Below are 14,466 nucleotides of genomic sequence, written 5' to 3' on the forward strand. Positions count from 1 at the left end.
AGTTTGTACGTGAAGTGTGTGGGTTACAGTGAGGGCTGCGTCCCACCCGCCTGTGTGGATTCACAGGAAGTGTGAGTTACGAAGTCTGAAGAAAACGTTGAACGGTCTCTGCTTGGATGACGACTACACCATAGCTCAGTGGTTAGAGCATCGCTGGCTACAAGCGAGGGTCCCTGGTTCGAGTCCTGGTGGTGACAGTCAATTTTTTCTTCCGACTTTTCCCGTTTGTCTCTTCCCCTCAAACCAGTTAATATTTTATGACTTGGGGCTCCCGCGTGCTAGTTTGTACGTGAAGTGTGTGGGTTACAGTGAGGGCTGCGTCCCACCCACCTGTGTGGATTCACAGGAAGTGTGAGTTACGAAGTCTGAAGAAAACGTTGAACGGTCTCTGCTTGGATGACGACTACACCATAGCTCAGTGGTTAGAGCATCGCTGGCTACAAGCGAGGGTCCCTGGTTCGAGTCCTGGTGGTGACAGTCAATTTTTTCTTCAGACTTTTCCCGTTTGTCTCTTCCCCTCAAACCAGTTAATAATATATTTATATTATTTTTTATTGTATGTATTAGTACCAATCAAGTTTGGAAGTCCAAAAATTCAAACTCTGATGTGCTGCTTATACTCCGAATTTCCAAAAAGATACGAATTTTTGGGCCCAAAAAGGGGGGTCGGCTAACATCCCGGAAAATACGGTAAACAATATGCAACAAAGTGTGGATGCTTTATATGGTTTTCCTGAACGTTCGCCTCTTGTTTCTACATTCAGTGGTATTTCTTCCAGATAATAGCGCCTTAGCTTCAGTGCGGTGTCCATCAGCACTCAGCCGAAGGCCGGAGATAGGCACCCACCGGGCTAACATCCAGCCGCCAAAGGTGGGGCCATGCATCATATGGATATTAAATATGATTGTAGGTAAACAACAGAGAGAAACACACAACACTTTTTAAATATCGATCATACTTCAAGTAGGAACACGAGAGAATTTGGAGGAAAATCAGACCGAAAGAACTCCACCACCCAACCCAGAGCATTACGAATCAAGGACCTTACGCAGGAAATATGCAGAGCCAAGGATAGCATTCAGACACAGATCAGTAGCTGGTGACACGGATGGTGGAAACGGTGCCCAAAGTCCCAACTACCACAGGAACAATCTGAGTCTCAACTTGCCATAGCTGATGGATTTCGCGAGCAAGCAGTTGATACTTGGCACGTTTCTTAACTTCCTTTCCAGCAATGCGTGGATCAACAGGTACAGCAATGTCAATGATCAGGGCCTTCTTGGCAGGTCCATCAACCAGAACAATATCAGGCCATCGGTGCTCAATGAAGCGATCGCACCAGATGGTGAAATCCCACAGAATCTTGATCTTCTGGTCCTGCGGAGAGATGTTGGCGTCTGAAGTATCTCTAGCTTCAGGCTTGTTCTCCTCGGGTGCAGGATGCTCTGTTACTCCACCACTATGCTCTCTATCTCTTCCAGCTAGCACTCCAGCACACTCGCACATGCACTGAGCCACAACTATCAACAAGGAATCAAGAGAGTTGAAATATTGAAATAGTGGTAAAGTTGGGAGAAAAGAAAACTGTTCTTTTTCCACGAGATCCAAGATCCATCAGGAAAAAGGACATGCACAAAATGGCGACCATGTCGTCCATTGACGCGTAATCATGGTAATCACAAACTAGTGCAGCGACCAAAGAAAAGACACAAGACATCTCCATAGCAGGCTTAGTTGGCAGGCTGTAGCTAGCGAGCTGTTCTGTCAACACAGTCCGTTGACTCTTGGGGACAATGATGTCGTCGACATAGTTATCTGTATCGGGCAAGCTGCCGGTAGCGTACTTGATGATGGTGTCCATGAACTTCGGCGCCACACTCAGGCCAAACGCCATGCGCGTCATCACGTAGCGAACACCACGCCACTCGACAACTTGGAACCGTAGCAATTCCGGGCTGACATGGATTTGCAAGTACGCCTTGGTAATGTCCACTAACTCAAATTCATCAGCTTCACCCTTGAGCCTCCACTGGCGCAACGTCTCGGCGCACACAGGCGACTTAGTGCCAGGGTGGGACACCAACAGCTTATTCAGGTGGCGATAATCTAACACCGGACGCACAGGCGTAGACGTCTTGTGCGGCTGACTCACAGCCATCAATGGCAAGACACAGGCAGGGCGACCATGGGTGTCAGCGTCGTGCTTCACCAGCCAGCCTCGCTCAATCCACTCATCTACAGCAGAGCAGAATTGCGTCTCCTCTGCCGCGGTTATTTTCTTCCGAGGGTACTCGCTGATACCAGGACCAATACGGCCATTGGGTTCTTCACCAGACTTCCATACCCACTTGACCTCCCAACGCTTCTCAGCCGACATCCAACGCATCTCGCCGTCATCAACCTTCAGGATGACATCGTTGCCGTGAGTCTCTACATGGACATGATGCGACAGCTTCGAAGGCGGGCGCGTCGGAGCTGCAGACATTGGCGAGTCATCGGCGACTGGCTGGAGAACTTCTTTGTCAGCACTAGGGGTCATACCGTCGGTCAGCTGATCCTCATACACTTGTACACGTGTAGGCTGGCCAGGAGGCGGCACAGCTGCTGATGCTACTGACACCGACGGGCAACTATCTGCATGGGCTGGGCCGGGCCCAATTACGACACGCACAAGCTGATCATTAGCATACTCTACAGACAGGCGCCCACACAAGGTCACCAGGTCAATGCCAATCAGTACATCGGCGGCCACTACACATAAATCAGGCACAACGACAGCATTCAATACCACTTCATGAATGCTCACCGGTCCGTCGTGTCGCCAAAACTTGAGGGCCACTGTGCCACACGTCTGCATGGTGTTGCCATCCAGTGCTACGATGCCGTCATTATTGGTCAATGGCGTCACATCGAGACCAAGGCGATGCAGCAGGGCTTCTGTCACTAACGTGCGAGTGGATCCAGTGTCTATCACAGCTGCAGCACGCACACTGTTACTCGCGTCAGGACCAGCACATTCAACAAACACACGAGGTAGCTTCGGGCACGATGGTGATGCAGATGCCAGGAGGCACACGTCCTTGGAGTGCACCGAGGCCCCAGCAACTTCTGAGCTAGCCTGTGTATCCAGCCACTTCTTCCTCAGCAAGCAGTCCTTCTTGACATGCCCTTTCTTGTCACAGAAGTGGCAGAACGGGTCCTTGCGCCGGTGCTCTTGCTTGGCCGCGTGACCATTCCCTGCTCGGGATAACTTCGGGCAATGCCTTTTGAAATGGCCCGGTTCTCCACAATGGTGGCAAAGCCGCGGTGATGGCGTGGCAACACTGTCTTGCACATATGTGGCAGCTGCGGACACTGCACCAACTCTGGCGCCGGTGGCTGATCGCAGTGCCCGGATCCTATCAAGGCATTCAGACACCTTCAGGTCCCTGCCTGCCATGGACAAACGGACATCCTTGGCAAACTCAATTGGCAATCCGGCCAACAGCTGCTCGATCACCACAGGATCGGTATCGCTGTCACTCTTATGTCCAGACAGCTCTAACAGACGGCACAGCTCGGCGACATATACCTCTGGACTTTCGTCCACTTTCAGCTGCCGCTGCTTAAACAAGCGGTACGCCTCACTGCGGCTCACGCAGAAGGACTTCCGCAGGATGCTCCTCACTACATCCTTATCTCGCTTCTCCGTCTCACTCAGTTTGGAGAACACACGGTGGGCTTCGCCCTCCAAGAACAGCGGCAACCGTTTCATCTGTTGCTCCGTGCTTGTCCACCCCGATATATCTGCCAGTACTTCAAACTTCGACCAAAACATGTCGAAGTCGTCCACTCGGCCACGATACGGCTTCACGAATCCATCCAACTTAAGTGACGACATTTCTCTGTTGACAGAAGACGCACTGTCACTAACACTAGTATGATCAGCACCACCTTCACTGTGCCTGGATACCACGGATGTACTATCCTCAGGACTCCCAGGAGTCAACAAATTTTCAATGTCACGATCACGATGTCCAGGCGCCTGTGGAGTTGTCGGTGTGCTACTGATACCCCTGCCTCGAGCGTTCCTAAGTCTAGGAGGCATCGACTACCAGGCCACAACAGCACGCTTCGTCAGCACTCTACCAGTGCTCAGCGAACAACACACGACACGTGAACGATCGATCCGGACACAATTTACGAATTCAAGAAAATTCCAATTCGAAACCACGCTCGTATTCTCCGGTCCAAACCAGCGGGGTTTCGGCACCACGTTGTTACTCCACCACTATGCTCTCTATCTCTTCCAGCTAGCACTCCAGCACACTCGCACATGCACTGAGCCACAACTATCAACAAGGAATCAAGAGAGTTGAAATATTGAAATAGTGGTAAAGTTGGGAGAAAAGAAAACTGTTCTTTTTCCACGAGATCCAAGATCCATCAGGAAAAAGGACATGCACAAAATGGCGACCATGTCGTCCATTGACGCGTAATCATGGTAATCACAAACTAGTGCAGCGACCAAAGAAAAGACACAAGTGAAGAAGAAGAAACAGCGCTGCAGCAAGAAGATCGGATCGCTGCAGTCGCTAAAATGCACTAGCCTACTGACTGTAGTTCCACGTGAGCATGCAGTCACGTGGTCATAAACAGAGTGCGTACACACTCACGTCATACCGATACGTCATACATGACAAAAAGAAAAGAAAGGAAAGTCACGCGAGAGTCAAACAAATCAAAGAGCGCGAGACTACGTACTGCAAATACTACGAAGAATTTGTTTGATAACAAATGCACAAGACGAGGAATTTGTTGAGAACAATTGGACAAGAATATATATCTCTTCGAAACTAGAATGGAGTCCGTGATGAGAATTCCAACGAGCCTGGACGCAGCTACAAAGTAAGAATACAATCAAATAACTAATATCGTCAGAACTAGTGTAACAATAAAAGCAGTCGATTTACCACAGTGTTATCTCTATATTTACAGCTCTTGTACCGTTGCATTGGTCTTGGTATGCTCAAGCACCGGATTATTATTATTTATTTATTTTCTCATATCCGTTCCGAATGGGACTCGCGACGGCAGAATTGACTGTTAGCATGTATGTGTGAGAATGGGAGAACGAAATCAAAAAGAAAAAGGAGAGTCTTGTAATAAACAGTTTCCTCTCAGACAAAATGCGATAATACTAATCTTATAAAAAGGACACACTTCTTGTAATAAAGGTCAAATTTAAGAAGAGCAGTAATAGACTAAATTGCTGAGCAGTTGTTACTCCATTGTTTTCTGGCGCTGGCATAGCTGTCGAGATCACAAAGGCAGCTGGACTTAAAAATGCAGATAGGTGTGGTGTTTTGCAGATGGAAATGTCTATGGTAGCAGAGTCCTTCCTGGAAGTGTAATCAAGAATAGCGACTCTAGTGGAAGCTGAGGAAGCTGTCGAGAACTCAAGCGCCCTTCAGATCTTTGTCTTAGCGCCACCGAATACTGGCAATCTGAACGTGGACAACAAAAAAGACGAGTAATCAGATGATTTGATGGATGATAAACGTATCACGGAATCTGCTAGAGATATGGAGCTAGATAATTGTGAGACTAAGGAGTGGAGAGGATGATGACGTTGGTGGCTGTTCTGTTATTGTGAGGACGACGGCGAAAAGTGTCAATCTGCAACCAGCTGGAATAACACGCTGGGTGAAATAGACTGCTGATGATGATAGCCAACCTCAAATGCAACTTGACTCATCCATTGACGATCACCCCGAGTTCGTTACGGCATCACCAGTGGATCTCTCAAGGGGTGTACACCCTGTACTTCTCTAGAAATAGTGGACGAGTCAGTACCGCACAATATCCGCGACAAGGACATTGAAGGACAACACTAGCTCGGAAACAATTGATCTTGGGAGATTCATTGGACCTCTTCTTGTCTGGCTAATGTACCAACCTCTTGCAACTAATCTGAGCGTGCCAATTGTCCAAAAAGCCGTGAGCCCCAGGCCGATGTTCTTCATCTAGTTTCATCCTGAGATCGCCATTTGTTTGATGAAAGCCGACCCCGTGCATCATCGCCAGTGTCCAGACTTCCAGTTGATGTGCGCTAGAATGGTGTTTGACACAACAGCATGTTGACAACACATGATCATTGCAAGTGGTGCATACAAAACAAAAATGTAAACGCTCCTTGTGTGGAGCTCAACTGCATTTCGATCATGGTACAAAACTGTCACGGTATATACCAGTGACGCATCAGCAGCAAACCACTGACATGTGGTTTCTGACACTCCTCGATGACCATCATAATAATTGTGTTCTCCACCTCTAGTATTTCAAGTTTATTTTGGTCCACTAACACATTGTAATTTGCAGCAAAGAGACCATTTGAGTTGAAGATGGTGCGCGTATGGTTTTTCTTCCATTAAAGGGGAAGTTAAGGCAAAAATTAAAATTTCACCAGTTGTAGTCTTCGGGGTGCTGAGTCGAATGGTCCTGGTCCGAGGAAGCTGAGACGCTCCCTTCCTACTTGAATCCCAATCGAACTCGCGCACTTCCACCGAAACTGGGTGACTGCGCCCTACTAGATGGGGATTTGTATGCAAAATGTCACTAAAAGCGCCATCTCGTTCTTATAAAAGCACGGATGACCGCGATTGGCCCATATGTTGTAGTCTTTTGGACGCTGAGTCGATTGGTTTTGGTCCGAAAAGGCTGCGATGCAGCGTTCCTCCTTTATTCCCAATCGAACATGGTTGAACAAGTGGTCACGTGCTCCTGCGTACGCCAGTCACCTGGCCACCGTGCCTGCAGGGTACAACTTACTAGCCTGTTTGACCTTTTTTGGGTGCAGTCCTGTCACTCGAGTTGAACCTTGGTGTGAAAGTTGTCGCCTGCTGGCGTGGGGACCAGGTGATTTAGGCACCCAGGAGCACGTGACCGCTTGTTCAAGCATGTTCGATTGGGAATAAAGGAGGAACGCTGCATCGCAGCCTTTTCGGACCAAAACCAATCGACTCAGCGTCCAAAAGACTACAACATATGGGCCAATCGCGGTCATCCATGCTTTTATAAGAACGAAATGGCGCTTTTAGTGACATTTTGCATACAAATCCCCATCTAGTAGGGCGCAGTCACCCAGTTTCGGTGGAAGTGCGCGAGTTCGATTGGGATTCAAGTAGGAAGGGAGCGTCTCAGCTTCCTCGGACCACGACCATTCGACTCAGCACCCCGAAGACTACAACTGGTGAAATTTTAATTTTTGCCTTAACTTCCCCTTTAACACATAGAAAATTAATAATTGATCACGTCGTATCTTCCTTTCATGAAAACCAGCGTCCTTTGGGTACACAATTCGGCCAACGTTCCCCTTTGGGAACATATACATATTTCGGTAACGCTTTGACATTATTCACATCCAACTTAAACACATGCTCGATTGGTCTTAATCAACGAGACAACAGCTCGATCAGACCGCCAGGAACAGCCAAACTGGTCATATTCAGACACCAAGCAAAGCAGAGCTCCGAGTCGTTGCGCATCAACACATCGTTCAGCGATCATTGCGGGCCAGGAACTTCAACTTTCTGTTGCTCCAATGTGAGGAAAAAAACTGGCGTCCGAACTAGGCCTCGGTGGATAATGCTAGCATTATATTTGACAACCTTTTCCACGCATATCCGGTCAGTTGTTGCCAGGGCAAACCCACGTCTTGGCCTCCTACGTAGAGCTGCTCGCGTTCCTGACTGCCGTGGCATGCTGGCCGTGTATCACGGCTTCGTCTGGCCCCTGCTCGAGTACGCTCCCCTTGTCTGGATGGGAGCTGCTCCCACCAACCTTGAACACCTTAACAGAGTGCAGAGGCGTGCCCTCCACATCCTGGGACCCAAAATCTTGCTCCAGAGCCTCGAGGCCCGACGGACAGTGGCGGCGCTGACTTTCGTCTACAAGCTACTGGGCCAACCAGGTCCTCCTCTGCTGAGATCCATGGTCCCTCCTCTCCTTGTCCACCGTGCGCACCTGTAACCCGGAGACAATGCCAACAGTCTGCTTCACACCCCTACCTCTCTCTCTCTCTCTCTCTCTCTCTCTCTCTCTCTCTCTCTCTCTCTCTCTCTCTCTCTCTCTTTATCTCTCTCTCTCTCTCTCTCTCTCTCTCTCTCTCTCGCTCTCTCTCTCTTTCTCTCTTTCATTTTCTCTCTCTCTCCTCAACCATTCTACCTCACCTTCCATTGTCTTTATCGCACTAAATCACCCCCTTCTTTTAGGCTTTGGTGCGCAAGCTCACGTTAACGCCGAGACCATAGGTCGATGTTGTGGCCTTGCCTCACCAGCACAGGCTTGCTTTGCAGCCCCTACTCTCCCTGCTGTTTTGTTATTGTATACTCTGTTGTCTTCTCCCCTTCTGACGAGTAGGTTGTGTACTAAAGTAAAAAATTTAGCTAGCATATCTAACACTTTCCGGAAATTAGCACTGTGCTTGCATAATCCGGCAAGTTTTGCAGAAAACTAGCATATTCTTGCGAAAACTATCATATTCTTGCAAAATTTGGGATTTTCGTGAGAATTCACAATACCCCCACGACTACTACTGCGCCTTTGCCTGCTGAGTAATAATAATTCTGTGCTTCTTGAATTTTTCTGTTTCGTAGAACATAACTTATTCTGCAATATACATGTATGCAGTTACCAATCTGCAACAGTAATCTATAGCACTATTTACATTTTTTCTAAGCAGAATTCAAGTATTATCTATTGCTCAACCGCCTGGTCATCCCTACTTAGTAAATCGTTAATGAGTACCCTGGAAGTCCACAATAAGAGGATTCTCAAAGTCCTTTTCCGCAAACCATCATACTTTCCTTCTGCCGAGCTGTATGATATGTTTAACACCTTCCCTATCTCTAGACCAGGCAGGCACAGTGGGTTGGTCAAAGACCATGATTGAGATACGAGAGGTACCTGGTTCAAGTCCTGCCTGGGAGCGGTTTTTCCAGCCGTGCTGCTACCCACAGTCAACTGGGAACTTGTGGCCAGGCACAAGGGGTACATGGATGCAGCTAATGGGGTCGTTCTTGGCACTTGTGCCAGTGGTTGTGAGACTTACCCACTCACCCCCACCGTTAGGCGCTGCATCTGCCGCTAGGGTTTACCGGGTGTTAGCGGCCGTCGTGAGTTCCCTTCGGGAACGGACGCGATAATTTACTTTACTTTTTACTTACTTATCTCTAGTCAAGCGGATCGAAAACTGTGTATTGTTGTTCATTCTATTCGTCTTGACAAAGCCCCGCCACACTTGCGTAAATATAACTGGTTTCTTCCCACTCGTCCTACGCGCAATCCCTGCACCTTACCTAAAGCCCGAACCTCAGCTTATACCAGATCTCCGTTTTTTGCTGCCTATTCTCTCTGGCTGGCCCTGCCTCTATCAGTAAAATCGTCTTGTACGCTAAAGAATTTCAAGGCCAACATGAAGCTCGTGTTCTAATAACTGCTAGTTCTTCATCCACATTTGTTTCTCTTTGCCTCCAGTAATGTGTAATATTTATTTATTTTTGCTTTGTTTTTGTTTACTGCCATGGCTGGCTACCGCCCCCCTCCCTCCATATTGGCCTATATTCTCTGGCCACGGGGAGGTGAAATAAATAAATAAATAAATTATCAGTGCTATTTTGGAGCAGAATGCGAGCGTATTGAAAACCAGAATCCATCAAATTCTCGAGCATTATCCGCCGGGGCCTAGTCCGAACTCCAAATGAAATCCAACATTATGACTCTTGTCAGCACCGTTGCGGCTTGACCCGGTTTCAGTGGAGGAAGCAAACACTGCTTTGAAGTGAGTGACACCTTCTGGACGAATAGTTTTTAACACTCCTCCGTGACTCTAACAATGCAGCTGTTGACAACGGTCAGGCCGTCTTCAAATATAGTGACGGAAACTGCAGGCAGAATCACGGCCACTAAAGTTTCTAAACTAAAACATATCAGTGTTGAAACGTCACACTTGGCAGATACAACCCCCTTTTAAAAAATCCGACTCGATCGAGTTAACTCGAAGCAAAGGACCGAAATGTCTAGCCAGAGCCAGGAAGGAAGAGTTTGGGCCTGACACATCATGAACTGCGCGCACGTACATGTACACGTATATGCGTATGATGCGAATATAATTATACTGGTATTCATGCATGCATGCAAAAACATTGGTCAGTCAGATTACCAGAAACAAAAGGACTTTTTCGGTGCGGCCTTAGTGGAAATATTTTTAAGCTTAAGAAGTTAAAAATCTTATGAAATGATATCCTAACAGATGCTTTAGTGTTGCCTACGTTGTCTCTGCAGGTTGTAGATTTTCTCTGTCGTCTCGCAAAGAGAATGCCATCGACAAGCTATTCTAGTGATTGGATTCCTGTCATGGTACGTGCTTTTGTTACCAGTAGGTTTCTTTCTTCCACACCGAACATGTCATCAAACAGCAGCAAAATTACGATTAAGCGGGCTATAAACTCCGATAAGGCCCTTGGCGGGAATGTCCCTGATTGGTTGTCTCCTAGACAACGAGACAAACCTTGTGCTACATATTAATGAGACAAAAATGGTGACACCTGATCAGCCTGTTTGACCTGGTGACCCTGCACTGCATGTGGATGGAATTGCATTGGAGCAGGGGCAATGATTCAAGTACTGCGGACCGACGATCCCTGGAGATGGAACATCTGACATTAAAGTCGAGAAGTGACTGGGGATTGCAGCATCAAAGCTTTACGAGCTAAAGACATTCCATACTCACCAACCAAAAAAATCTCAATCAAGACGTGCAGAATCCCTAGATTTCTCTCAAACCCAAGGAAAAACAGCTTTTCCCGCCAAAAAATGTTTGACGGCAGTGTACTTTGCGTACAGCACAGTTCGACCCTGCAGTGCAGTTTGATCAGTCAGCACACGCCTGTCGGTGCAGATCACGCATGTAACGGAATCACAGCCATTATGTTCCGTAATGCCGTCCCCGGGACGCAGGACCCGATCGACAAGACTAGTTTGTTTACATTATTCCATCTATATTGGTTGTTATCACCTGCTATCTCCTCTGGCCCTAATGGGAATGTCGGCAGGCGCGTGCACCGCGTGGTTTTCTTGGAGCCCGGAAACTACCTTTTTGCGGCCAGCGATATTTTTGCTGCATTCGCAACATGCGGTGCATGCGCGTGCACTGTCACAGTGTGCGTAGATGCACTTTTCGTGTGAAAGGCAGGGAACGTGTAGTGCAGGTGCCCACCGCTACTGCTGAGTACAGTGTACAATAACATGGACAGTGATCATGTTGCATTCAGGCACAACCACTACGGTACCGGCGCTAGTGATATGTCCACTCACGCACGATGCAAATAATTTTTGCTGGACTCGACTACGCTGTACAGTGTACTGTGCTTGTGCAAGGACATCAAAGACAAAGCGCGGACAGTAGGCATGTCGCATATGTCCAAAGTGGAAACAAGTGCTTTCATCTTGGCTTTGAAGTGGATGCTTTGGTTTTGGACTCGAGTACAAGCGGCTGTCTGTTTTGTTAGTAAATTATTGTTCAGGTTTGTGGTTTTGAGAACAAAGGCAATGAGTTTTCAGCAGAAGATTTTGTCCGCTCTCTGGGGAAAAAAAACAGCAGCGGTGCACCCGGAACGACGTGAAATTTCTGACGGAGAGTCGGATTCTTCCGCCACCGGCACCGGCATTGCTGAAGGCGGCAGCCAAGTTGAAGTTCAAGACTGTGACGAGGCAAGTTTCACAATAGAGGAGGAAACTGCTGATGAGCCCGCTGCAAAAATATTGACTTTTGGTGAAGATTTTGACTTTTCCGACGTTGGCACACTCTATGATGGCGAGAATTGTTGGTGGAAACTCTGTCCACGCACTGCCCCTTATAAAACAAAGGTGGCGATCGCCAATCAACACTGGACACCCACCTAACCCTTCTCTTATCCAGTCCGAGTATTTAATAAGAAGCGTCCAACATTCCAGCCGTCCTGGCAAGATCGTTTTCCTTGGCTTGCCTACTCCAAGAAGCTGGACTCTGTCTTCTGTCTGCCATGCATCCTCTTCACAGCTGTTGGCCAGCACCTTGGCCAGTTGTATTACCAGCCTTTTAATAACTGGACGAAGTCGACGGCGGAGTTCACTCGCTATGAAAGCCAGAAAGCTCATGAAACGAGCATGGTGCGGTTTGCAGATTTCGAGAGGACTGCATCTGGTGAGAAAGCAGACGTGGCAACACAACTGTCCAGCGAACACCAGCGACAAGCTGAGGAAAACATGACTCGCTTGCGCTCTGTAATATCCACTGTCATGTTCCTAGACAGGCAGAATATCCCACTGTGCCGACATCGGCACGAGGCATCCAAGGACCGCAGGGGACTGAGTGGAAATCCAGGGAATTGAATGGCCCTCATGAACTTTCGAGCAGAGGCTGGGGATGCGCATGCGACTGGGTCTTTTTACCAAGCACGAGGTGGAAAGTCTGTGACTTACTGTGGCAGAAGGATTCATAATGATGTGATCCAGTGCTGTGGTGATGAGATTCGCGACTCGCTGGTTAAAGCCATCAATCAAAGCCCCTTCTTTGCCATACTGGCCGATGAAGCCGCGGACTGCCCAAATAAGGAACAGATGCCACCTGTAGTCCGGTGTGTAGCTGACACTGGTATATGTGAGGATTTTCTTGGATTCGCGCTGTGTGATAGTGGAACTAGTGGCACCGCACTCGCCCAACTCATCCTTCAGAAACTCGGCGAGTGGGGGCTAAACTTGGACAGTCTTCGAGCACAAGGCTATAATGGGACTGGCAACATGGCTGGCCGATTGTCAGGGTGTTCAGCAATCATTCGCCAATCATATCCAAAGGCTCTGTATGTCCACTGTTCAAGCCATTGCCGAAATCTTTGTGTTATCGCAGCCACTAAAATCACACCAGTGTCGAGTATGTGGAGCATCTTGCTAGAAGTTTCCATATTCTTCAAGTACTCGCCAAAGCGTCAGGCCAAACTAGAGTCGGTCATCAAAGCCAGCAATGAAGGAGCCACTGTCCGAAAGCTGGTCGACCTCTAGAAGTACTGCGCTCATCACATTAAAGGCTTTCGTGCACCAGCACATCTTCTCCAGGCGTCAGGGGCCCAGCCTCCCCGCCCATCCGACTCGCCACACACAACAGCGCAACTGAACTAAAAGTTCTACATAATATCTTGACAAGACGAAGACGGACAGACGAGAAGACTGGACACGACAAGGCAAAACTGATAACTAAAGAAAAGGACAAACGTTGCGGCAGTATATAATGAGCATGCGCACGAAATAATGTTGCACGCGCGACGATGACGTAAGCGTTGCATGGTGTATACATGTACAGAAGACTGCACATGCAACCAAAACAATGCAACAAAGTCAAGACTAAACCACTACATAATAAAACTAAAGAACAACATAAATAAGCCATGAAAAGTCTTTCACTCTAGACCCGTTGCGCAACATACTCCCCGCCAAAGACCTTTTCAAGGCTCAAGGAGGCTCCAAACTGTACTACATATAATCTATGCTGCACGCATAGATAATCTAAGACTCACAAATGGCAAAATAAATAATAACAAATGAACGATCAATAGAAAATACAAACGGAAGTCAGCTTCCCAACTGTCACCAGGCACCAGCAAATCAAGGCAATAAACTACAGTCAACATCCGACCCATCACCAGGCCAGGCACAAACAATTAACCTACGGGGCCAACAATACATCCGACCTATCACCAGGCCAGGCACCAACACATCGAGTACAGATCACACAAATCGAGCAAATCAAAACTACAAACTTGTACAACAAATCAAAGCGGGAGCACCTTCTAAACTCCTTCACACTCATGGCGGGTTATTTGTTCACGATGCGTTTTCCTTCGTACCCTCCATGTCCTTCTTCTTGTCGTCGAGAACAGCGCCCCGCAGGGTTCCTCCACTGTGGACGACCGTACCGTGGGTTATTTGATTTCAATGCGTTTTCCTTCACACCGTCCTTGTCGTCGGATTCAAGCAGCTCCCTCGGAGGTCACACAATCCCAGGTACAAACTGCGGACAACGGCGCAGCTCCCTCGTTGGTCACTCGTCCACTCGTGCACGGTGCAAACTGCCTCCCAACGACGTAGACGTACAAATGGTTATTTGATTTAGATGCGTTTTCCTTCGCACCGTCCTTGTCGTCAGACTAAAGCAGCTCCCTTGGAGGTCACACAATCCCAGGTACAAACTGCGGACAACGGCGCAGCTCCCTCGTTGGTCACTCGTCCACTCGTGCACGGTGCAAACTGTCTCCCAACGACGTAGACGTACAAATGGTTATTTGATTTCGATGCGTTTTCCTTCGCACCGTCCTTGTCGTCGGACTAAAGCAGCTCCCTCGGAGGTCACACAACCCCAGGTACAAACTGCGGACAACGACGCAGCTCCCTCG

At 48.2% G+C, this 14,466-nt stretch overlaps 1 protein-coding gene across 2 annotated transcripts in view; it reads left to right on the top strand.

Annotated features, from left to right (window-relative positions):
- LOC135820959 (uncharacterized) overlaps nt 1-14,466 on the top strand; it is a 229,129-nt gene that overhangs the window by 171,960 nt on the left and 42,703 nt on the right. For both annotated transcript variants that reach the window (XM_065334020.1, XM_065334018.1), the window contains exon 13: nt 10,325-10,399. In XM_065334020.1, coding sequence (XP_065190092.1) covers nt 10,325-10,399 — 75 coding nt within the window. The remainder of the gene's footprint in view (nt 1-10,324; nt 10,400-14,466) is intronic.

Source organism: Sycon ciliatum, chromosome 7 (assembly GCF_964019385.1).
Source record: "Sycon ciliatum chromosome 7, ocSycCili1.1, whole genome shotgun sequence".
Classification (NCBI taxonomy): Eukaryota; Metazoa; Porifera; class Calcarea; order Leucosolenida; family Sycettidae; genus Sycon; species Sycon ciliatum.